Genomic DNA, 23,712 nt, shown 5'->3' on the forward strand with positions numbered 1-23,712 from the left:
AAGTTTAGGGAGTATAGGGGTATTATTGGGTTGGTATAGAATTTTATGGGCAATAGTGAGTTGAGGGATTAACAGAAGGTTTTGAAGTTCTAGCCAGCCTAGAAGTTTCAGGTTAATACAGTGATGAGTTCTGAAAGGGTTGCCAGTGGCAAAACGGGCAATGTTGTTGTAGCAAGTAGCCAGTTTGTTAAGGTTGGCTTTCCTTAGGTTAGTAAAAATTGGTGAGGCGTAAAAAAGAGTTGACAGAAGATGGGAGTGGGCAATCTTGGCTCTGGATGAAGAGGCTAGGAAAGGTTTAATTCTATATAGGCTTCTTATTTTTCTATTGACTATTTTAATGGTGTTGTTGATATGCTGATCAAAGGAGAGGTTATTATCAATTGTTATTCCTAAAAGTTTTGTTGTTGGATCAGGGGTGATGAGAGTGGCATTATTTGAGGAGATGGTGAAGTGCAAAGGAGTGGACCGTGTGCTAGGGGAGAAAAGGAGAAGTTTAGTTTTTTTGGCATTGAGGAGGAAGTTACGTCTGGTGAACCACGTTTCTACTGTGTTGAAGACATTTTGAGTAATAGATGAAAGTACATTAGGAGATGAAGCAGAGCAGATAAGTGTGGAGTCATCTGCATATTGAATGCAGGTTGCTTGTGGGATTGCTGAGTGGAGATCACTGATGAACAGGGAGAAGAGAAGGGGTCCTAGAATGGAGCCTTGAGGTACACCGATGGAAACGGGTGTGAGTGAAGAAATTTGGTTTTCCCACCGAACTGCTTGTTGTCTATTGCTGAGGTAGGATGTAAACCATTTAGTGGCAAGATTATCAAAGGAGAGGATGTAAGAGTGTTAATTAAAATGGAGTGGTTGACCATATCAAAAGCTTTAGAGAGGTCGATGAAGAGAGCAGAAGAGAGAAGTTTGTTGTTACGGTTCCTATTGATGGTATCTACAAATGATAGGAGAGCAGTGGTAGTACTGTGATGAGGTCTAAAACCGTGCTGACAGTTTGCTATTATGTTGTTTTGAGAGAGATACTGTAAAAATTGATGGTGAATACATTTTTCCATTATTTTTGCTAATGGAGAAAGGAGGGCAATTGGTCTATAGTTTGAGTATTCAATGGAATTCCCACCTTTATGTAATGGGATAATGTGGGAAATTTTCCAGATGTTTGGGATAGTTCCCTCTTGGATTGTCCTGTTTATAAGTATAGATACTGGATAAGCAATTTCTTTGGCAGCTTTTTGGAGAAAAAGTGAAGGGAGTTTATCAGCAGAAGGGGTACAAGGCTTCAGTTTGTGAATAAGTGTAGAGATGAAAGAGGTAGGAATAGATTGTAGTTTAAAGTTATTGGAAGAGTGTCTTTGGTTTATTGGTGGGCAGGAGTTGTTAGTGCTAAGATGTCCAGCTAGAGATAGAATAGTGTCAGTGAAAAAGGAGTTGAAAGCATTTGCAGTGAGGTGGGGAGTGTCTGGGTCAGCATTAAGAGGGGTGGGAGTTTTGGATGTTCCTGGGGAAAGGAGTCTGTTAATAGATGACCAAAACTGTTTGGGATTGTTATGATGAGTTTGTTGAAGTTTGCAGTAGAAGTTTTTTTTGTCAGTAATTATTGCTTTTTTAGTTGAGTTTCTAAGTTGGTGGAAATGAAGAAGATCGTGGGAATTTCTATGGCATCTCCATTTGGCCCAGACTTTATTTCTGGAGAGAATTTGCTTTTTAGTTTCCTTAGAGAGCCATGGGGCAATATTGGGTTTCATTCTGATGGTGCATTCAGGAGCATGTTTGTCAAGAATGGATAAGAAAGTGGCATTAAAGTAAGATACTGCATTTTCAAGAGGAAGAGATTTTAAGGGGCTCCAGTTGCATTTGCTGAGTTCATTTTGAAATAGGTCTATGTTAAAAAGTTTTGTTGAGCGTATTTTTTGAATGTTAGGGAGGTTTGGGAAATCAGTCTTTTCTCTAGTGATATAGGTTAAAGAGTGATCACTTACATCATCAGGCAGGGTTCCTACTTTGTAGGCCTGTTTGACTTTGTTTATGAGTATCCAATCTAAAATACTCTCTTTATTGTTAGGCTTGTTGATTCTAGTGGTTGAGGTGATAGTCTGGTTGAAACCATATAGGTTCATATGAGAGGAAGGATTTTCTGCATTGATAGTATTCCAGTCAACATTAATGTCACCTAGAATTATAGTTTCTTGGGGGTAAGTAGTAGATACCCAGCTAAGAAAGGGTTCAAGTATGGGTATGTTGTTCCCTGGTGGTAAGTAGATGCAGATAATGTAAAGGGATTTCTTGTTGTTTATTTGGAGTTTTGTTATGATGGTTTCTACTTTACAGTCCAGGGTAGGATAAGCTGGAAGAGTAGAGATATTTAGTTGATTCTTAAAAAGAATTGCTACTCCACCACCTTTGCGTTTTGGTCGGTCAAGTCGTACTATACTATAGCCTTGGGGTAAGATCTCAGTGTCTTTTGTATGTGGTTTGAGCCAGGTCTCAGAGGCAGAGAATGTCAAATGAATGGATATCTAGGAGGGCGTGTAATTGAGCTATTTTGTTATTTATACTATGAATGTTAAGGTGTCCTATAAGGAGGGAGTCATTAATTTTAGGTATATTAGTTTTGGGAGAGGGATAAGTTGGCCCAGGATTAGGGTGGATGTCTCCATCTTGTAATGTAGAAGGATTTGGTCTGGTTATTAAATGGTTCTTTAGAGAGATTTGTAGTTTTAGTTTCTTATTGGTATGATGGACATACTTAAGGTGTGAGAGTCTGTGGTATTTAGGTAAGATATAGTTGGGGTTAAAAGTAATGTTGGAGTGTAAAATGGGAGAAGTATGTGTGAGAGTTGAGGTGTGTTTGTTGGAGTAGATAGGGTGGACAGAAAGAGGACTTTCAAAAAAGGTAACAAGGTATGCTGAGAACAGGATGGTAAGGAGTAGAACTGTGAGTGTGAGCATAGTAAGGAAAGTGGGAGGCATGATTAAAGGGTAGAAGAGTAGTAGTAAAGGAAGGAACTAAAATAGGATAAGATGGGAGAAGGGATGTAAACCTATAAGAGAGGGAGGAGTGGAAGAGGGTCAGTAGGAGGTATAAGAGGGTATAAAAGGGTAGTGTAAGAGGATGCAATTAAAATGAAGTAGAAGACAAGTAGAGAGCTGTGAGGTCAGATATAAGGGAGGGAGAGAGGGATAGAAAGAGGTAAGAGGGAAAGGGGTGGTAAGGGGTGTGGTTAACAAAGGAGCGGGAAAAAGCAGGGCTAAGATATTGGAAGTAAGAAGTAGGGGATGTGTTTAGAGAGGTATAAGAGTAGGACCCCTGGGGGTGGGTGGGAATTGGGGGTAGGGAGGGGAGCAGAGTGAGCCCGCAGGGCGAACGGAGCGGGCATAAACAACTGAAGGAGAAATGGGAAAGGAGACAATCAGTAATGCTGGTAAGTAAGGTAAGAAGGTATATAATGAGATGAAAAGGTAAAGTAGAGACCAGTGTCTCAGGGAAATGATAAAAGTTCGGACAGGTTAAAAGCAGTATTGGATCATACAGTGAATATAGAGGGGGAGCAGGTTTAAGTTAGGAAGGAAAGTATACAGTTTACAAGGATAAAGCAAATCAGTGAGAATAGGGGACAGACAGAGTGAGGCTAGAATAGAGGTTAGAGGGGATAGGAAGTCAGAGTACTAGTTTAACAGATGAGAATGGCTAGTAGGAGCCAAAGGGGAAACAGCAGAGGAAAAAAAGAAACAGAGGGGAGGAAGCCACCTGTAGGTAGCACAGATAAAAAGAGGGAGAAACAGAGAAAAATAAATAAGACCAAGAATGGGGTGAGAAGGAGGGAGAGAAGTTAATTAAGATGGAGGAGAGTAGAGGATACAAAGGGTGGGAGAGGGGAAGCTAAGAAGGAGAGGTACTGGCTGCTAGAGACTCACACACAGGCGAACTATAAGACCCTTTTAGGAATACCAGAACAGGAGCCTAATCTACTAACAAGTCTATGTCCATAACCTTTCTTTCCTTGGTAGAGAGCACAGTATAGGACGGGTAGTTTCAATCACAGGAGGGTTGTCTTTCCTTGGTAGAGAGCACAGTATAGGACGGGTAGTTTCAATCACAGGAGTGTTGGCCAGGTTCTTACCAGCACACAGACACACACACACACACACAGACACAGAAACACACAGACACAGAAACACACAGACACAGAAACACACAGACACAAACACACAGACACAGACACACACACACACACACACACACACACACACACACACACACACACACACACACACACACACACACACACACACACACACACAATCGTCTCATGGAAATATTGAACACTCAAAAGGAGGGATCATTTTAGAGCGAGTCTCAAATGATCAAATATTGATCAAAATAAAAATAATGTGTTTGCAGAGGCGGTCCCTGCACCCCCAGCACACCCCCTGCTAATTATATATATATATATATATATATATATATACCAACTCTTGAGACTGCACAATAGTGGGCTAAGGCCATTTTCTTAACCTATAGCAATGTGATCTCATACTAAAAGCTGCCTGTAAAACCACCATTAAGAGGAACATTCACTTTTGTACATCACTAAAAAGTGTTCGCTGATATAAATGTTGATTGTATCCATATGTGTGCATATTACACATATACACACACAAACACACATATACATACAAATATATACCCTCGTGTGCAAGCATACATTTTAATAGTGCCTCACTACAAAAACTGGAGGCAGAGGGATGAAACCATAGCAACTTGTATCACACTGGCAATGGTTGAAGACAGTGAAGGCTTGGACCATCAGCATAAATGTGTAATTAGGGAGGGTGCCTTACCCTTCACACCAAAATGTTAATGATGCTGTGCTGTAAAATGTACAACTAATAATTCTATCAACCTAAAGCAAATTTGTCAGCCTATATGCTTTTTAGGTCATATCTGGCAAAAAGCTTTTTCACTTTTTCTGCTTTTATTTGCCCTCCAAGTCTCAATTACATTCCTTTCTGCATTCAAACTGAATGTCATTCCTGTATTTAAACTTCCATTAAGCAAATGTTTCAGAAATACTGCTGCTTCTTACAAGATTATTTTCTGAAATGTGAACTTCATTTCCAAGTACAAGTATACCATATATTACATGTCACTTGTAAAAGTGGCGCCAAACCACTTGCAGGCCTTATCCAGTCCAAACTGAGATTTTTATCAGTACATTAACAGATGTAAAAACATATATTATTCCTAAATTATGCAATCATCAAAAGGATATCGTTCGTGTAACGTGTGTAGAAGCTGATCTGCTGGAAGAAAAACCGAGTGAGTCAGGATAAAGTCATCAAGCACAGCATCTGCAGAGGAAAGAAAATAAAAAGGATTTGTAGCAAGCATCATTACTAAATGTACAGAATAATTCACAATAGTCTGAGGATTTGGTACTCAATATTGAGTTTAACCAAATTAGTCTGTATCTAAATGCTACAGCATGCATTTTAAAAATAGCACAGACACACATCTAATCTCCATTTTTGGCCTTTTCAGTACAATAGTATATCCATCTTATATCAAGAACACTCAATGAGCTGGTATATTTTTGACCAGACAGTTTTCCTTCTTATCCTTCTGATTCCACATATTGATGTTCTTTCTTATCTACTATCCATTAATGAAATTTGCTTGTCATGTTTGATTTTCTGGGAGATCGCTGAAGATTTCTGACAAATTACTAATGTCACATGTTAAACTTACAGTTCATGCCAGCTCCAAAGAGCTAAGAACAAACTCTGGCAAGCTTTAACCATTAAAAAAATAGCTGCAGGTACCCTGTCTTCTTCTTCATAAACCAAAGAAGACCTTTTCTATTAAACAAAGCAATAAAAAAAAATCAAAAAAAAAAAAAAAATTCACACATTTGCAAGCTGGAAGTATACCTACAATCAACTCCCCAGCATACCTTGCACCCACTCTCGTTTAAAATTGGAGATGTCAGTCATCATTTAATGACTTCAGTTCTCAATAATTTCATGACCAAAAATATAACGAGAACATCTAGGTAATCATTCTATGCAAAGTTTGACTAAGGAAAAAAAAAGGGTAAAGACGGCAACATACTGAGCACTCATTTGCTGTACAGAGTGTGCATACCCAGTATGTATTTTAGGTGCCCCTGACTATGAAAAGCCAAAATAAAAGCACTGAAGTCCTTTTATACAATATACAATGGCATCATTCAGAAAAGTTGAGACTTTCTGAATAATGTCATTGTATAATAGCAATAATCCACTCCTGTGTAGATAACATAGGATTTACCCATGGTTGGCCTTGTTTTATCACTCGGGCTTCACCCAAGTGATCAAACCAGTCCAACCATGGGTGAATCCTACATTAGTAACAATCCATGACTGGGTGTGGGTAAACCATCATTGTGTGCTACTCTTACAAAGGACTCTTCCTGTATTGCACACTAGATGCAAAAGTACAGTTTTGTACCTACCATAAATGTAGATGTCCGAGAGGCATGCATCTGCATTCCTAACAAATGGGTTGTCCTGCCCCAGGCAGCCCTTCGGTCGGCCGGATTCCAAAGTCTGGGTCTGGCCTCGGCTGATGTCGCACTTCACCCGACGTCATAGCTGCTGTCAATTGGGTATAAAGGCATCAGCCGACGCCATTTTCCTCAGTGTTTCTTGCCCCAGATGCCAGGTGCCCTCTAGGAAGGCTAAATTTGGATAAATGCAAATGATTCCAAACAGTAGAGAGCAAACAAAAATAAACATATATGTACATATATACAAACAAATACACCATAATAGATTCCCCCAGCTAGCTACAAGATGGGCAAATACCCTAGGAGTACCACAGAGGGGAAGGAGGGTGGGTAATCCTGACTGCAGATGCATACCTCTCGGACATCTACATTTATGGTAGGTACAAAACTGTACTATGTCCTTCAAGGATGCATCTGCAGTCCTAACAAATGGGTAGAATACCATAGACAAACTGGGGGAGGAGGCAGCAAAAAGATTATGGTGTAGTTAAGATCCCTTGCAAAACAGCAGTGGCAAAACCTGCTCGGGATCTGGAGTATAAAGGCAGATTATAATGCTTGGCAAATGTATGCACGGAGCTCCAAGTAGCAGCCTCTAAAATGTCTTTGGTAGCCACTCCTCGTACGAAAGCTGTAGTAGTGGCTGTAGCCCTTGTGGAGTGAGGTCTGATGTTTTCTGGAGTTTTCTTTCCATGAAAGGAGTAACAAAATCTAATGCAATTTCCTATCCATTTTGAGATTGTCTGTTTTGAAATTGCTTTCCCTTCCATTCCTGCTGCGTATGCTACGAGAAGCTGGTCAGTTTTTCTATTGTTCTTGGTTCTGTCCAGGTAGTAGCGCAATTGCCTGTGTACATCCAAGGTATGCAGTAGTCTTTCCCCCCTGTTCTGAGGGTTTGGGAAGAATGTTGGTAGGTGGATTGCTTGGTTCAATGATACCCTGGAGACCACCTTTGGCATAAAAGTAGGGTTAGTTCTCAAGGACACTCTATCCTGATGGAAGATAAGGAAGGGCTGTACTGCCATTAATGCCTGTAATTCAGAAACCCTTCTTGCTGAAGTGATTGCAAGCAGGAAAGCAGTTTTCCAAGATAAGAACTGTAATTCTGCTGTTGCTGCTGGTTCAAAAGGGGGAAGTGTTAACTTTTCTAGCACAAAGTTCAGGTCCCATGTAGGAAAAGGTGGCTTCCTTGGAGGCTTTACATTTTTAATTCCTCTCAGAAACTGCCTGAGTAGAGGATGAGAGAAGACTGGAGGATCCATGTTATATTCTGCTGAAATTGCTGATGCATGAATCTTGATGGAGGAGTAAGACAGTCCATTGTGGAAAAGCTCTGCTAAATATTCCAGGATGTTAGCTATGTTTGCCAATGATACATTTTCTCCTGTTGCTGCACTCCAAATGAGGTATCTTTTCCGTTTTGCTGAATAAGTCTTCCTTGTGGAGGGTCTGCGAGCCTCCGGGATAATGTCTTTAACCCTCTGAGATAAATCTGGGTTATTTTGTTTTATGTAAGATTCCAAGCAGCTAGCTGCAGTGTTTTCAAGTTTGGATGCAGGATCTTGAAGTTGTTCTGTGTTAGCAGCAAAGGAACTAGAGGTAGAGGCCATGCGTGCGCCCGAGACATACTCCTCAGAAGTGGGTACCAATGCTGCCTCGGCCAGTCTGGAGCTATCAGTATGATCCTTGGATGATCTTCTTTGATCTTCAGTAGCACTTTGTGCATCAAAGGAAGAGGTGGGAATGCATATGCTGTTAGGTTTTCCCAACTGAAGGATAGGGAGTCCACCTTCCAAGCAAGCGGGTGGTATGTCCTTGTGCAGAATTTTCTCAATTGGTGGTTGTGTGGGGATGCGAACAGGTCTATTTCTGGTAGCCCCCATTTCTTTGTAATGGATTTGAAGATGTCCGGATGCAGCATCCATTCATGGGCATCCGTGGTAGTTCTGCTTAAGGTGTCTGCTAGTATATTTTCTTTTCCTGGCACAAATATGGCCTGTAGCTGAATGCTGAGGTTCAGGGCCACATTCCACAGGTCCATTGCCATCCGGCATAGAGGATATGAATGTGTGCCTCCTTGCTTGTTGATATACCACATAACTGTGGTGTTGTCCGTCCTTATCAGCAAATGACCTTGTTGAAGAAACGGTCTGAATGTCTGAATTGCCTGTTTCACTGCCAGCATCTCTTTTTGATTTATGTGTAGGTTCAGCTGGTCCTGTGTCCATAGGCCTTGTATACACTTGTCTGTCATGTGTGCCCCCCAACCGAGGTCTGAGGCGTCCGTTGTGATAGTCTGGTTTGGGTGAGGGCTGTGGAAAGGCAGTTCTTTGTTCAACTGACAGGCCTGAGCCCACCACAGGAATTCTTGCTTCAGGCATGGAATTATTGGAATTTGGGTTTCTAGGCTGTGCTTGTGCTGAGACCATAAATTCCTGAGGTACCATTGCAACTTCCTCATATGTAGTCTGGCATGTGGGATCAATATTATGCAGGATGCCATGTAACCCAGGGCTTGCAGGACTTTCCTTGCTGTAAGCTGGTTCTGCGTTGTTAATGCCATGAAATAGAGTGGTAGTTGTTTTTGTTTTTCTGCTGTGAGAAATGCCATTTGATTTGATGTGTCCAGTTCTGCACCCAAGAATGTAATCCTTTGGGATGGTACCAGTCTTGACTTTTTTATGTTGACTGTGTATCCCAAGGCCTGCAATAAGAGAATAGCCTTTTCCAAATCTTTTGTTAATTTGTTCTTGTTGTCCGCTTGTATCAGGCAGTCGTCCAGGTATGGATAAATTTGAATTCCCTGAAGCCTGCAATGAGCAATTACTGATGCCAGGCATTTCGTGAATACTCTGGGCGCAGTAGATAAGCCAAAGGGCAATGCTGAGAATTGATAATGCTCTGATCCTGCAAGAAATCTGAGGTATCTTCTGCAATCTGGTCGAATAGGGACGTGCAGGTATGCCTCCTTGAGATCTAGAGTCACCAGCCAAGACTCCTTGCCCAGCATGGGAAGAAGTTGCTGTAGGGTCAGCATTTTGAATTTTGGAACAATGAGATATGTGTTCAGAGCGGACAGGTCGAGAATAGGTCTCCATTGGTTTTCTTTTCTTGGCACCAGGAAAAGTCTGGAATAAAATCCTTGTCCTTGTTCCATAGCCGTACCTTTTCTATAGCTCTCATCTTTAGTAAGTGGTTGATTTGTCCTAGAGCGTTTGTTCTTTGGTTTGGTGGTAGGTTTGGCATTCCTCTCTTCCTTGGTAGAGTATGGAAGTGAAACCTGTAACCCTTGTCTATTGTCTGTAAAATCCATTTGTCTCCTGTAATGTAATGCCAGTTTACTGAGAATAAGACTAGCTTTCCGCCTAAGGGTGCTTCCAGTTGTTCCCTGGTAGGCGGTATCAGAGCCAAGTCACTGTGACTGCCCTGTGGAAGTGGCAGTAGCTGGATCTGTGGCAGTACTTCTCTGGTTGTTAGGCTGCCACTGACGTCCCCTGTAGGCACCTCTGGATTGACCTCTGCCTCTTGAGCGCCTATTTCTGCCTCTCTGTGCTCTGTTGGTGTCTGGAAAGGACCAATTCTTCGAAGGCCAATTTCTACTAAACCTAGGAGGCTGGACCTGTAAAAAATCCTTGACTGTTTGGACAGATTTTGCTTTTTCTTCCACCTTCTTTAACACTTGCTGTGCAGGGGAGCCAAACAAACTGAGTTTTTCCATGGGAGCATCCAGGAGCTTTGCCTTTACATGGTCTGGTAAGGATTGCTCTTTTAACCATGCATCGAATAGACACTCCAACAGAACCAACACAGGTTCAACCAAAAATACACACTTAATATCGAACCACTGTGTGAAACGAATGAAGGCTCCAGTACTGAAACACAAAGAATTTATTCCAACTCTGTACAGACTAAGCATATGCTTTCACCAGCAACCTGGCTTCTTCAGAGTCTGACATTACAACACTCCATATTTAAAACAAGCTGATGCATTCTCCACACCCATATAATTAATCAATTAATTAATTAATCAAACAATTTCCTTAAAATACAATTGATATTTCAGCATCATATTATAATGTTAAAAACTATTAATTATCATTTGATCTCAACAATACATACAACTAAATAAAACAAACATATATACACTCAATATGTATATAATATATGTTATAATTACAAAGATATAAAAACATTTCATCTAAATAATACTGCTTAAATATTTCAACTGAGGTTTTACAGAAACACATTCATTTAATCCAGGGCGCCTGGTAGCATTAAGCCTAAGCTGCCATTCCATTTCTAATCTTGCTACCCTATTTTGTATATCACATTTAATGTTGGGTTTAACCCTATCTATAATAAAAAATAAAAATTTATTGAAATTAACACATACCTTACTGTGCAAATAAAGTGCATTATATTCATCTTTCCTTCTGATGGAGCTAACATGCTCTCTTATTCTTTCTTTCAAACTTTGTGTAGTCATGCCCACATAAAATGCATCGCATGACATACACGAAGCAAGATACACACAATTCTTAGTAGTACAATTACAAGCACCTGGACAAGGTATTGTGCGTTGGTGACCCACAACACATATATATGCCCCTACTGCTATAAATCTACATCCTTTGCATGAGCCACATTTGCTCATACTAGATCTAATATTACTTTTACCCTCTCTTTCGAGGATACTCTTCAAATTTTTTCCTTTCCCATAAACAATCACTGGGGTATCGCCTAAAATCTCTCTAGTATCTCTACTTAGGAAGTACTTCCACAAATTCCTAAGACTAGAACTCAGTTCATTTGCTTTTTCATTATAAGTTAAAACAAACTTTGCTCTATTCATTTTGATGACTGTGTTATCACTGCCACCTATATTAACCCCTTCATCTCCTTGCCCTCTTAAAATGGGACTATATCTATTTTTTCTTTTTCTGTATACTTCTTTTTTTAATATTAATCAACATTGAAAGCGGATATCCCCTATCTAGAAACATTCCGATCAATATGTAAATTTCCTTCTTAAAAAGGTCATCATTACTAATTAACCTACATATCCGGACCATCTGGCCCTTAACTACCCCTCTCCTCTGATGTAGGGGGTGGCAACTTGTATAGTGCAACATCGAATTAGAGTAGCTGGGCTTCCTATATATCGTACTCACCAACCCTTCTTTTGTTTTATATAATGTAACGTCCAAATAGTTTACTACCTCTTTATTCCATGTATAAGTGAATCTAAGAAATTCTGTAGTTTTATTGATGTAAGTGCAAAATTCCTTCACACTTTCCTCATCACCTTTCCATAATATAAGGAGGTCATCTAGAAACCTACAGTACAACAGAATATTGTCCTTATATTTTGAATCTAACACATATTGTTTTTCCCATGCCCATAAGACTAAGTTGGCATAGACAGGGGCACAACGGGCACCCATCGCCACCCCTGTCTTTTGTTGGTATATCTCCCCATCAAATTGTATAAAGTTGTTGTGCAATATGATTTCCATCAAATCATAACATATCTCTAATCTTACTTTGTCAAAACTGGAACTAGTTAAAAGACTATCATAAAACAATTCCAGCCCTGTTTGATGTGGAATCACTGAGAATAGGTTAATAACATCAACAGTCAAGAAACCAAAAGTCTCATTCCCAATGCCTTTGATTCTTCCTAACCTTTCCAAACAATGCCACGAATCCTTTAATACATGGTCAGCATCAATCAGTGCCTTTTTACAGAAATGGTCCACAAATGCAGCCATTGGTTCTGTCTTTGAGCCCTTTGCAGAAACAATTGGTCTAAACTGCACATTTTCTGTTCCTTTATGGACCTTCGGGATTCCAAAAAGTTTGGGCATATTGGGAAACTTCACCAAGAGGTAATCATACTCCACCTCATTAATGACACCTTGGTATAAGGCATCAAGTAAAAACATATCTATCCCTCTATAGGCTCTATTGGTTTCATTAATAGATGCTCTAACATATGTGTTCTCATCTCCAAGTAGCCTAAATATACAACTACTGTAGTCTATTTTATTCATAATGACCATCCCTCCCCCTTTATCTGGTCTCATACATCTAACCTTTTGTGTTGACCATAGTTCTTGTATAACCTTTCTTTCATTTTCTGATAGATTATCTTCAGCTTCAGATTTTTGCATACAAATTTTCCTACACTCATATTCTACCATCTGTTCGAATCCAATAATTTCTGGGTTTGTAGGAGGCATAAAACTACTCTTTCTTTTGAACCCTGTTTATATATTCTCGTCCGTGGTAGACACAGCACATGAACCCTGACCAGAAAAATACAATTGCAGATTAAGCTTCCTTATATATAGCTTTAAATTAAGTAAAACTTGTGCAATATCAAGTTTAAAATTTGGCACAAAGTTTATACCTTTGCTAAATAACTCAAAGTATACATCACTAATATCAACTTCAGTATAGTTGTATATTGTGAAGCCTTTGCTTCTAACAATTTCACATGATAATGGAGGCATACATTCATCAACACCATTGCTGTTTGTTGAAATAACACTCTTACTTATACAATTGTTGGATTCATTGTATGTTATGGGCCTATAAACATTCACATTACTAATTCTATCCTGAATCCTATTACAATTTACCATTTCATCAACACATATATACTGTGCTTGCATTGCTGTTACTTTGTCAACTACATTTTTGTGTGTATAACATACATTTTGTTCACTCACATTTTGCATGTCACATGCTTTTTCCTCAGAAAATTCACAGTTAGGGTGAAATTCCAACATAATATCAAAACATACATTAAAGTCCACTATACAATTAGTTCCATCGTTTGCTTTACATCCGCTGGAATTTAATAATTCACCCTCCTTCTTCTTGGATATTGATGTGGGGATTTGGTCGTTTGCGGCTGCTTGTTCAAGAGCCTTTCTGACCTTCGCAGGAAAACCTGCGGTTCTAAAAAATCTTCCCCTTCATCAATGCAAGATTCTTGTGTCACATCCATAATGTTACCACTAACATCTCTTTCATGATTAAAACCATTAAAGTGGCTCACTTTCCTTCCCGGTGGGTATGCTGCTTTGTTTTTGTAGTCTGCAGCATCCCTAGCCAGTTTTTTTATGTTTAATAGCTCTATTTTTCTCAACAAAAACCTCAATATTTTTAACAACTTTTTCAAAGTTAACTTTATATTGAAGAAACAGTAAATCAGATGTAATACTTAAATGGAGCTTACTAATCTCTTCACATAAATTAATAAGTCTATTATTGTTGTTACGGATGATTAAATCAAGAAGCTCCATACCTGCTTTTTGAAACAACTCAACAAGGTCATGAAAAATGTCCGAGTCCATTTCTACTCCCATCGGCATCTTCCATAACCGTAACCCCTTAGGAACTTGATTAAGTCCCCTCGATTTTACCAGGAACAAATTATCCAGTTGCATCGCTCTGTATTTCCTGCATAGTTTTTCATATTGAAATATCTGCTCCTTAAGAGAAGGAGAATAACTGTTTTTGTCTGTAGTGCGGTTAACCACCGCCTCAAAAACCTCCGTTCCAGCATCAAAATTTGGCGCTTCAAACCATGCCGACATGTCCTGCCTCTGAGCTGCGTTCACTGCTGCGGAAGGTGACGCTGACTCAGATGTATCCTCTACTTCCTGGTTTCGCTGAACGCCACTCACCACACCGCTATACGATACTGGATTGCTGTTTCTCTGCCCTGGAGTGATAGAGCCAGGAGAATGCAGGGTATATAGCTCCATTTGCGTGTCGGTGGGACTGTTGTCTTGTTCACCTCTCGTCTCACGCATCCCCTCACAATGCACTTTCCGTAACTTCTCGATGACTGCAGTAAGCTCCTGCAATATTTTCTCCATGTCCCAGAAACAAGTCGCCCCACTCACCAAACACTGGGTCGAATAACTGTAACGAATAGACACTCCAACAGAACCAACACAGGTTCAACCAAAAATACACACTTAATATCGAACCACTGTGTGAAATGAGTGAAGGCTCCAGTACTGAAACACAAAGAATTTATTCCAACTCTGTACAGACTAAGCATATGCTTTCACCAGCAACCTGGCTTCTTCAGATGAAATTGTTAAGCAGTATTATTTAGATGAAATGTTTTTATATCTTTGTAATTATAACATCTATTATATACATATTGAGTGTATATATGTTTGTTTTATTTAGTTGTATGTATTGTTGAGATCAAATGATAATTAATAGTTTTTAACATTATAATATGATGCTGAAATATCAATTGTATTTTAAGGAAATTGTTTGATTAATTAATTGATTAATTATAAGGGTGTGGAGAATGCATCAGCTTGTTTTAAATATGGAGTGTTGTAATGTCAGACTCTGAAGAAGCCAGGTTGCTGGTGAAAGCATATGCTTAGTCTGTACAGAGTTGGAAGAAATTCTTTGTGTTTCAGTACTGGAGCCTTCATTCATTTCACACAGTGGTTCGATGTTAAGTGTGTACTTTTAACCATGCATGCCTTCTGATCACTGTACCAGTCATAGCTGATCTAAAAGAAGCCTCCAGTGCATCATAGCCGCATTTTAAGGAATTATTACTGACCTGCTGAGTGTTATTTACCAAATCCTGAAGGGACTTACGGTCTATAGGTTCAGGAGAGGATAGTTTTTTATTTAGCTGATCTAACAAAAATTCCTGATACTGAATCATGTGGAATTGACAGTTTAAGGCCCTAGCCGAAAGAGTAGCAGAAGTATAAACTTTTTTACCCCATCTCTCTAATGCTCTGGATTCTCTATCAGAGGGGAGGGTTTTTTTGGCAGTTGCTACAGCTTTGGGGCCCTGAGAAATAGTTTCAGGATCTGCAATAGGAGCCTTATACAAGTGATAATGTGTGTCCGGGACCCTGTAGTATCTGTCGGGCTTAGCAGCGGCCCGGGGGAAGAGAGTCAGGGGCAGTACAAGCATCATTGAATGCATCATCCACAACTGTTAGTACTGGAGGAATAGCTAAAGGCCTATGCTGTGGCAAATGTAAAAAGGTCCTTAGGCATTTCCTAGAATCTGAAAAATCCTGGCCCTGCCATTGAAATTGTTCCCTCATAGCATGCAAGGTTTCCCCAAAAGAAAATTCCTCAGGAGGAGAGGCAGAAGGAATGGAGTCTTCTGCGTCAGAATCCTCATATGGAGAATAAGGGCCTTCAGGAGGATTTGAGTGTTCTGAATCATCAGAGGAATAATCCATAGAAACTGGTTCAGGGGGCTCTGCTCTAGGCCTCTTCTCTGGAGGGGGATGAGAGGCCCTGTCAGGGTGAGGTTGGGATCCCCTGATCAAAGAAATGAGATCCTCTGCCAGGCTGAGCATTTGGGAACTAGAGCTAGGCCTGTGTGAGGGGGGTTTGAGCAGGCAAGGCCTTAGAAGATTTAGCTGCTTTAGCCCTAGAGAAAGCCTTGATAGACATGGATGCAGGGGGCCTAGCAGCTCCACGTGCAGGAGTAGATATGTCTAAAGGAATAGTATCTGATAAATCCTGGGTGCCTGCTACAGCAGGAGAAATTTCAGTAGCAGATTCAGCCATGCTGTAGGAGGTAAGCTTTCGGCCGAAGGAAGAACAGAGGACTCCTTTTCCTTACGCTTTTTAGCTAATTGCGAAGTCGGAGTCTCCGACGGCATTTTGTCAGCAAAAGCGGGACCAAAAAACTCCTCCGCAAACTCCGACCGACGTCTAAGTGTCCGTCGGTTGAAGGAAGCACAGGCTAGACAAGCTGCTACGTCGTGGTCTGGGCCTAAGCAAGGAAGGCAGTAAGAGTGGAAATCCTTATGAGGTATTTGTTTCCCACAAGTTAAACAATTATTTACTTTTTCTGACATTGGCTGAGGCAAGAAAGAGTCCCCAACGGGGTACTTAGCTTTTTAGAAGTCTTCGGTAGTAGAAATCTCTGGATCTGACCGACCGGCACTTGCGAACAGCTTCTGCTTCGGGCACCGCGTGGCAAGAAAGACTGAGGAAAATGGCGTCGGCTGATGCCTTTATACCCAACTGACAGCAGCTATGATGTCGGGTGAAGTGCGACATCAGCCGAGGCCAGACCCAGACTTTGGAATCCGGCTGACCGAAGGGCTGCCTGAGGCAGGACAACCCATTTGTTAGGACTGCAGATGCATCCTTGAAGGACATCTTGTGATGTTTCTCTCTACATTTTGGTATACATTTTACATTCCTCATGGTAGGACTTCCAATAAGTGACCTTAACAAATGGCACGCCTTCAACTTAGAAGAGATATTCTGCTACTTAGAGACTCAAATATAATGCTGCCCTCATCCAGGCTGCACAAAAAAAGAAGTTATGTACTTACCATAACGTTCCATGTTTGTAGTCAATCTCGTCTACATTCTTGCTGGATGGGTTGGGAGCCGATTCTCGGCTCCGACTCAGCCGATACTAAAGCTCGAGAGCTTTTACTGGCTCGAGGCTAACCCCTATCCCATGGTGCCTCACTGCAATTCCCCAGATCTTGTTTGCAAGAAAGTAAACAGGTACATAACAGTCAGCAACTATCAAGAACTATGCCCATACAAACAGAATACTCTGTATTACTATCCATGCCAGGTGGACGGACAACTACAACCAGGTCAGACAGCATAATTGATAGTCCACCAGTTCCTCCAGAAAATAGGAAGGGGGAAGGAGGGTGGGACGGAAGAATGTAGGCGAGATGGACTACAAACATGGAACATTATGGTAAGTACATAACTTCTTTTTTATGTTATGTAGTCCTATCTTGCCGTAATTCTTGCTGGATGGAACAACGTCCCTAGCACCTTTATCCCGGGTGGCTTCAGCACAGTGGACCCAAAGGATGACCTGTCCCGGGAGGCCAAATCCAATTTGTAATGACTGACAAAGGTATGAAGTCTTGCCCAAGCAGCTGCTGCACAAATGGTATCAATTGGCAGTTTAGATCTAAAGGCATAAGAAGTAGAAACTGCTCTGATTGAATGGCCTTTTACTTTGGTTGGCAATTGTTTGCCAGCAGCTTTGTAAGCAAAGGAAATGCAGTCAGAAAGACATTTAGACAAGGTGACCTTAGAAACAGGCAATCCTTTATTTTTATCTGAAAAGGAAACAAATAATTGGTCTGATTTTTGAAATTCTTTAGTCCTGTGCAGGTAAAACCTGAGAATTCTGTGGACATCCAATTGGTGTAGTCTGCATTCGGATTTATTAGTATGATTTGGGAAGAAAACTGGTAGTTCGATAGTTGTGTTGAGATTATGCTCTGAACATACCTTAGGAAGAAAGGAAGGATTAGTTCTAAATGAGACTCTATCCTTATGGAAAACAATGCAAGGAGGTTGAATGGTGCAATTCAGAAACTCTCCTAGCAGACGTTATAGCCACTAAGAATAATGTCTTCCAAGACAAGAATTTCAGATCCAATGAAGAAGAGGATTCAAAGGGTGGAGAAATTAAAGATGTAAGAACTAGGTTTAGGTCCCAGGGCTCCGGTGGTTGCCTGATTGGAGGTTTGAGAAGGAGAACTCCTTTCAAAAGGTTTTGCATAAAGAGTGGGACATGACTATTTCCCATGTAGCCAAAATGATAATTAGAGATGTCAGCTAACTCTGACCGTAACAGCTGCAGATCCTTCATGAAAAATAAATGCCAGGATAGACTCTATAGGAGTTGAGTAGGGATTTATGCCTTGGTATGCTGCCCAAATGGAGAACCTTTTCCATTTACTGGAACAGAATTTCCTGGTGGAAGGTTTGTGTGAAGAAATCAGAATGTATTTTGACTATAGGGGAAAGGGAAACACACCTGGCTATTCGTGGAACTGGGGCAGCCATGCTGTCAGTTTCAGGGTTTGGATAGATGGATGGAACTGCTCTGACTGATGAATCAGGAGGTCTGGAGATGGTTCCAGAATCCATGGTTCCTCCAAGAGATGGGCCACAGGAGGGGAACCAGACTTGGCGAGGCCACTAAGGAGCAATGAGGATCGGGGTACTCCAACAGTTTTGCTTTCTGAATTACTTTTGGAATGAGAGGGAAGGGTGAAAAAGCATAAAGGAGTCCCGGAGGCCAACTGTGGACCAGAGCATACCTGGTGACATCCCCAGATGGGGAATTAGGGCAAAGTAGTTGCTGCATTTGGTGTTCATGTACGCGGCGAATAGGCTGCAGCAAGACCGGCCCAATTTGTGAAAAATCTCTTCCGCAACTTCTGAATTCAGGGACCACTCGTGAGGCATCAGAATTGCTCGACTGAGTTTGTCTGCTATCACATTGGACTTCCCCAGGATGTGTGTTGCTACCAGAAAGCACCGAGTGTCCATCGCCCATTTCCATACTCTTGGTGCCTCTCAACATAGTGGGTTGCTTGTTTATGTACCACACTACAGAAATGTTGTCTGATTGAATCGCAACTGTCCCAGTGGGAAGAGAACTGTGAAGTGTTTGCAACGCATATAGCACCGGTCTCATCCCCAGAACATTTATGTGCAAGTGATTCTCGTGATCCTGCCAAGTTCCTTGAACGGTCATTCCAGGATAATGCTCCCCCCCACCCTATCTGGGAGACGTCCGTGGTCAAGACTGCATTTTCTTGAGGGGGAGCAAGTGGGCGACCTAGATGAAGTTGATCTGTATGTAACCACCATGTTAGATCCTTCCTGCGGGAGTTTGTGATCAGTATTTGGTGAGATAGGGGGAGATCCTGCATTGACCACTGGGCAAACAGTAGCTACTGAAGTACTCATGTGCAGACGGGCTAGGGGAACTAAGAGAATGGTGGAAGCCATAGTCTCTAGGACCTGAAGGACTATCCTGGCCTGTACTCTGTCTCTCTTCAGCAAGAGTCTGACTTGGTCGTGTAACGATTCTATCCTTTCTGGTGTCAGCTTTGCTGTCATGGTGGTTGAGTCTATTTCTGAGCCTAATAATACAATGTGCTGCGATGGAAATAAGGCTGACATTTTTAGGTTTATTGTAACGCCTAATCTGGCACACAAGGATAGAGTCTTGTCCCTGGTCCTGATTAGTTGGTGTTCGGTGGTAGCAGTGAAGAGCCAGTCGTCTAGGTACGGAAACACCTGGAACACTCTGGGGGCTGTAGTGAGGCCAAAGGGCAGTGTTCGAAATTGAAAATAACTGGCTCCCAGCCAAAAGCGTAGATGTCTTCTGGAGTGCCTGTTCATTTTGATGTATTAGTACGCATCTTGCAGATCTATTGAGCACATCCAACTGAATTTCCTGATAAAGGGAAATACTGACTGCAGAGTGATCATTCGGAACTTCAGTTCTAGATCTCAGCAAACTCAACAAGTCTGTAAAGAAATCAATCTCCAGTCCCCTGTCTTTTTTGGAACTAAAAAGAATCGTGAGTAAGTTCCGGATCCTATTTGCTCTGTGGGGACTTCCTGGATGACTCTTTTTGCAGCAACGAGATGATCTCTGATGTGTACGGTCTAATTGAATGGGTGGCATGTCTGGTACAGACCGGTTTACCGGGGGATCGGAAACAAAGGGAATAAGGTAACCTCTGGATATTATGGTTTGTACCCAACGATCTTGGGAAAATTTGTAGCCAGGTGCTTGGGTACAGTGAAAGACGACCCCTGACTGCCTCCAGAGACAGTCGGGCAACCCTTCAGGGGCGATGGAAGGGACAATCAGAGAAAGTATCTCTATCTCCCTGATATTGACGCCACCCTCGCGGAAGAGGAGGTCCACTTCAGTTATATTCTCCTCCTCTGCCTCTAGGGGAGGGTTGACCTTGTGCCTGAGGGAAACCTTTTGGGATTTACGGGACCACATTTTCTCTCCCGTTTGACTCTTGGGATAGGGTCTAGAAGGAAGGGAGAAATGGACTCAGACACCAGGTAAGGTTTTCCCTTCCTGCCCGCACCTGGTCAAAGCCTCTTTTACCTGCGGTCCAAAAAGAGTTGAACCATCAAAGGGGACGTTGGTAAAGGAAGACAAAGGATTCCATGACGTTACATTGATGCATCAAGGAATGTCTCCTAAGAGAAATTCTTGCTGCCACTGCCTTGCTCGGTTAGTCCGCTGCATAGGAAATCAGTCTCATGGAGGAGTTAGCTAGAGATGTAAGGGTGGAGAGCTGCGCAGATGCCTTGTCTGTGGATCCCGAAGCTACTGAACCCTGAAGGGTATCTCCCACTCCTTCAGGAGATCCCTTTGAAGTCTAGTAAAATGGGACAAGTAATTGAGCGATCTTAAGGTAAATGCCGCTGAAGAGAAGGTATGCTTTCCATACCTATCCATCGTCCTGGATTCCTTATTAGGAGGATGGATATTAGATGATGTCTTGGACAACTCCTTTTTCGTGGGCACTGCTACCACCATTGCATCAACAGGAACTCCCTTAGAAAGAAAGGACTTGTTTTCCGGAGCAGTCATAAATTTGTTTGGCCTCCTCAGGACAGGCTCCACTGTGTCCGGGGAGGTCCAGGCTTTCTGGGATATGACCCCCAAGAGCTGGTCAAAAGGCGGCGTCACCCAGGAGGTGGAAGGTCAGGAACCAAAGGCCTCCAGGTACACCGATTCGTCCTCAGCAGGGTTAGAGGTCTTCCAATCGTCCTCAGTAGGGTTAGAGGTCTTCCAATCACCCTTCTGTCTAAGGATTTCAAGGATGTCAGAAAAGGAGACATCCTCAGAGGGGGATCTAGGGGACCCTTCTGACTCATCCAAATCTGCGTCTGACGTGACAGACTTAGGTGAGTCAATTTGCTTCCTCTTACAAAGTCTCTTCTGAGGAAGCTCTCCAGTGGGATAATCTGGGGAGGTCTCGGAAGAGGGGACACCTTCAATGGGGGCTGCTTGAGTCTCTGGTTCCCTACGCTGAGGGGGTGGCTGGGGAGAAGAGGTTGCTGCCGGCTGCTGGTGGGACATCGGGTCCAAAGGCAGGCCTTTGGCAGTGGACAAAGCTTTCTCTATTGCTTCAAAGGCCTTTCCACCCCACTCCAAAGATGACCTCCATTCAGAGGAGATGAAAGGTCGGCTCCAAGCAGGAGGGACAGGTTCCGAACAGATGTAGGAACGGAGCTCAGTCGAGCCGAAGCACAGAGAGGCAGGGTCGGTTCTGAAGAAAAGCCGGGGTGACTATCCCTCTCGGAGTCGACTCGAGAGCGTCGGCTCCAAGATGCCTCGGCTCCAGACTGAGCCGTTGAGGATGGAGTTATTGGTTCTGAAGAAGCAGAAAGAATTCTCGGAACCGAAGGATCCAACTCAGAAGAACCTGAAGTGTTTGGCTCTGAAAGTGAAGCAGTCAGAGGAGGAGCAGTAGTCTGTAAATGGGACAGCTCCGAAGCCTTTGGGTCCGGAAAAGCTAACTTTTTAGCCAGAGCCGGGTCACAGAGCAGCCTCTTCACCAGCCGCTTGATGTCTTCATCTGAAAGTGTCCTGGAGGAACGTGTGGAGACAGAAGGAGATCTCCCCCTCTCTAAAATAGGAGACCTCAACATTGATGAAACAGGGTCGATACCAAAGGTTGCCTCAGCACCGAAGAAACAGACTGCACCAAGACAGAAGAAGCGGAATCGGAGCCAGAACTCCTTGGTTCCGTCTCTTTAGACTTTTTAGACTGCTCCGACGCTGGAACTGAAGATTTTCTCTTCACAGTTTTGGGAGCTGTCTGACCAAGTTCCAGCTGTTCCTGGAAGGAACTAGTCATAAGACCCCTGTCTATTAGTTTACGTTTCCTCTCATTAAGAACCCTAGTACTAAAGGCATGGCAAAAGGTACAGGGTTCTTGTAAGTGAGCCTCTCCCAGACAGTACACACAGCTAGTGCGAATGTCAATTAATTATATTTTTTGTGAACACTTATCACATTTCTTTAACTATGTTCTCTGTCTTTCTCTTTGGACATGCTGACAAGAAAACAAGGCTAACAATAATTTTCAATAACAACAACATTAACTATAACTAATAGCAAAGTTATGAAGAGAAGAAAAAGTTTTTTGTTTTTTTTAAAAGGAAGAAGGACTAGTACTCGGGGAGGAAAGGCCCTCTAATTTAAACAGGCAACTACGGCCCTCTAACTAAAATGGGCCGTACAATCCTAAAAAGGTGGAATAGGGGATCAAGCACTCAACCACGATCACACAGGTAATGACTAATAACTATTAAAGGTAGAAAGTGAAGAAAAAGAACAAATAAGATTTATCACAAAATCTTCTACTTAACAAGCCAGTAAGGAGACAACCTCAAAGCTTTTGCGGCAAATGAGATCTGAGGAATTGCCATGAGGCACCATGGGATAGGGGTTAGTCTCGAGCCAGTAAAAGCTCTCAAGCTTTAGTATCAGCAGAGTCAGAACCGAGAATCGGCTCCAAACCCATCCAGCAAGAATTACGGCGAGATAGGACTACATAAAATCACAAGTTGTCATTCTTCTGTCCCACTGTCTAATATGCATATGTGTACATAACCATATGTATTTTGAACACATATACACACACAAATACATATTCATATACAGTTACAATTTTATTAAATCAAATTGTCCTTTTACTGCATCCCAAATCACTGAAAAAATTGAAAATGCTATTTACTGAAAGAGTATTTGGTTGAAACACAATTCATAGCAAACTGTAGAAGGCTAGAGACAATCACTGTGTGCGTGGGTTTGTCATAATGCTTAAGGTCTTCACCTCAGACACAAGGTACAGGGTTCGATTCTGACAAAGTTATGTACTTACCATAACGTTCCATCGGTGTAGTCTTTTTACGTTCTTCCTCAACAATTGGGTTCAGATCCAACCCTCGGATCTGACTTGGTTGCTTTTTACAGCTTGTGGAGCACTGAAAGCTCTTGAGCTCTTCTTCTACCCATAATGCCTTAGTTCCCTACCATATCTCAGATCTTGTTTGCTGACTTTTGTGAATAAAAGAAATTTATCTATACCAGTACTTGGAAGCTCAAACAAAAGAAAAGTTATGTACTTACCATAACGTTCCATGTGAGTTGTTCATCTCGCCTTTATTCTTACACATGGGTACTGAGCCATCGGCTCTGAGTCAGCCGCTTTACTAGCTAAAGATCTCAGAGTAGCTCGAGGTCAAGCCCCTATCCCATGATGCTCTCTGTCCTACTTAGATCTAGTTTGCTGAACTCAGCATGAAC

At 41.9% G+C, this 23,712-nt stretch overlaps 1 protein-coding gene across 1 annotated transcript in view; it reads right to left on the minus strand.

Moving 5' to 3' along the window:
* RAPGEFL1 (Rap guanine nucleotide exchange factor like 1) overlaps window positions 1-23,712 on the minus strand; it is a 672,616-nt gene that overhangs the window by 485,060 nt on the left and 163,844 nt on the right. Inside the window, exon 2 of the mRNA XM_044055019.1 lies at window positions 5,280-5,358. Within this exon, the coding sequence (XP_043910954.1) occupies window positions 5,280-5,358 (79 nt within the window). The remainder of the gene's footprint in view (window positions 1-5,279; window positions 5,359-23,712) is intronic.

The sequence above is a fragment of the Protopterus annectens genome, chromosome 13.part0 (genome assembly GCF_019279795.1).
Source record: "Protopterus annectens isolate FY-2018-M chromosome 13.part0, PAN1.0, whole genome shotgun sequence".
NCBI classification, from domain to species: Eukaryota; Metazoa; Chordata; order Ceratodontiformes; family Protopteridae; genus Protopterus; species Protopterus annectens.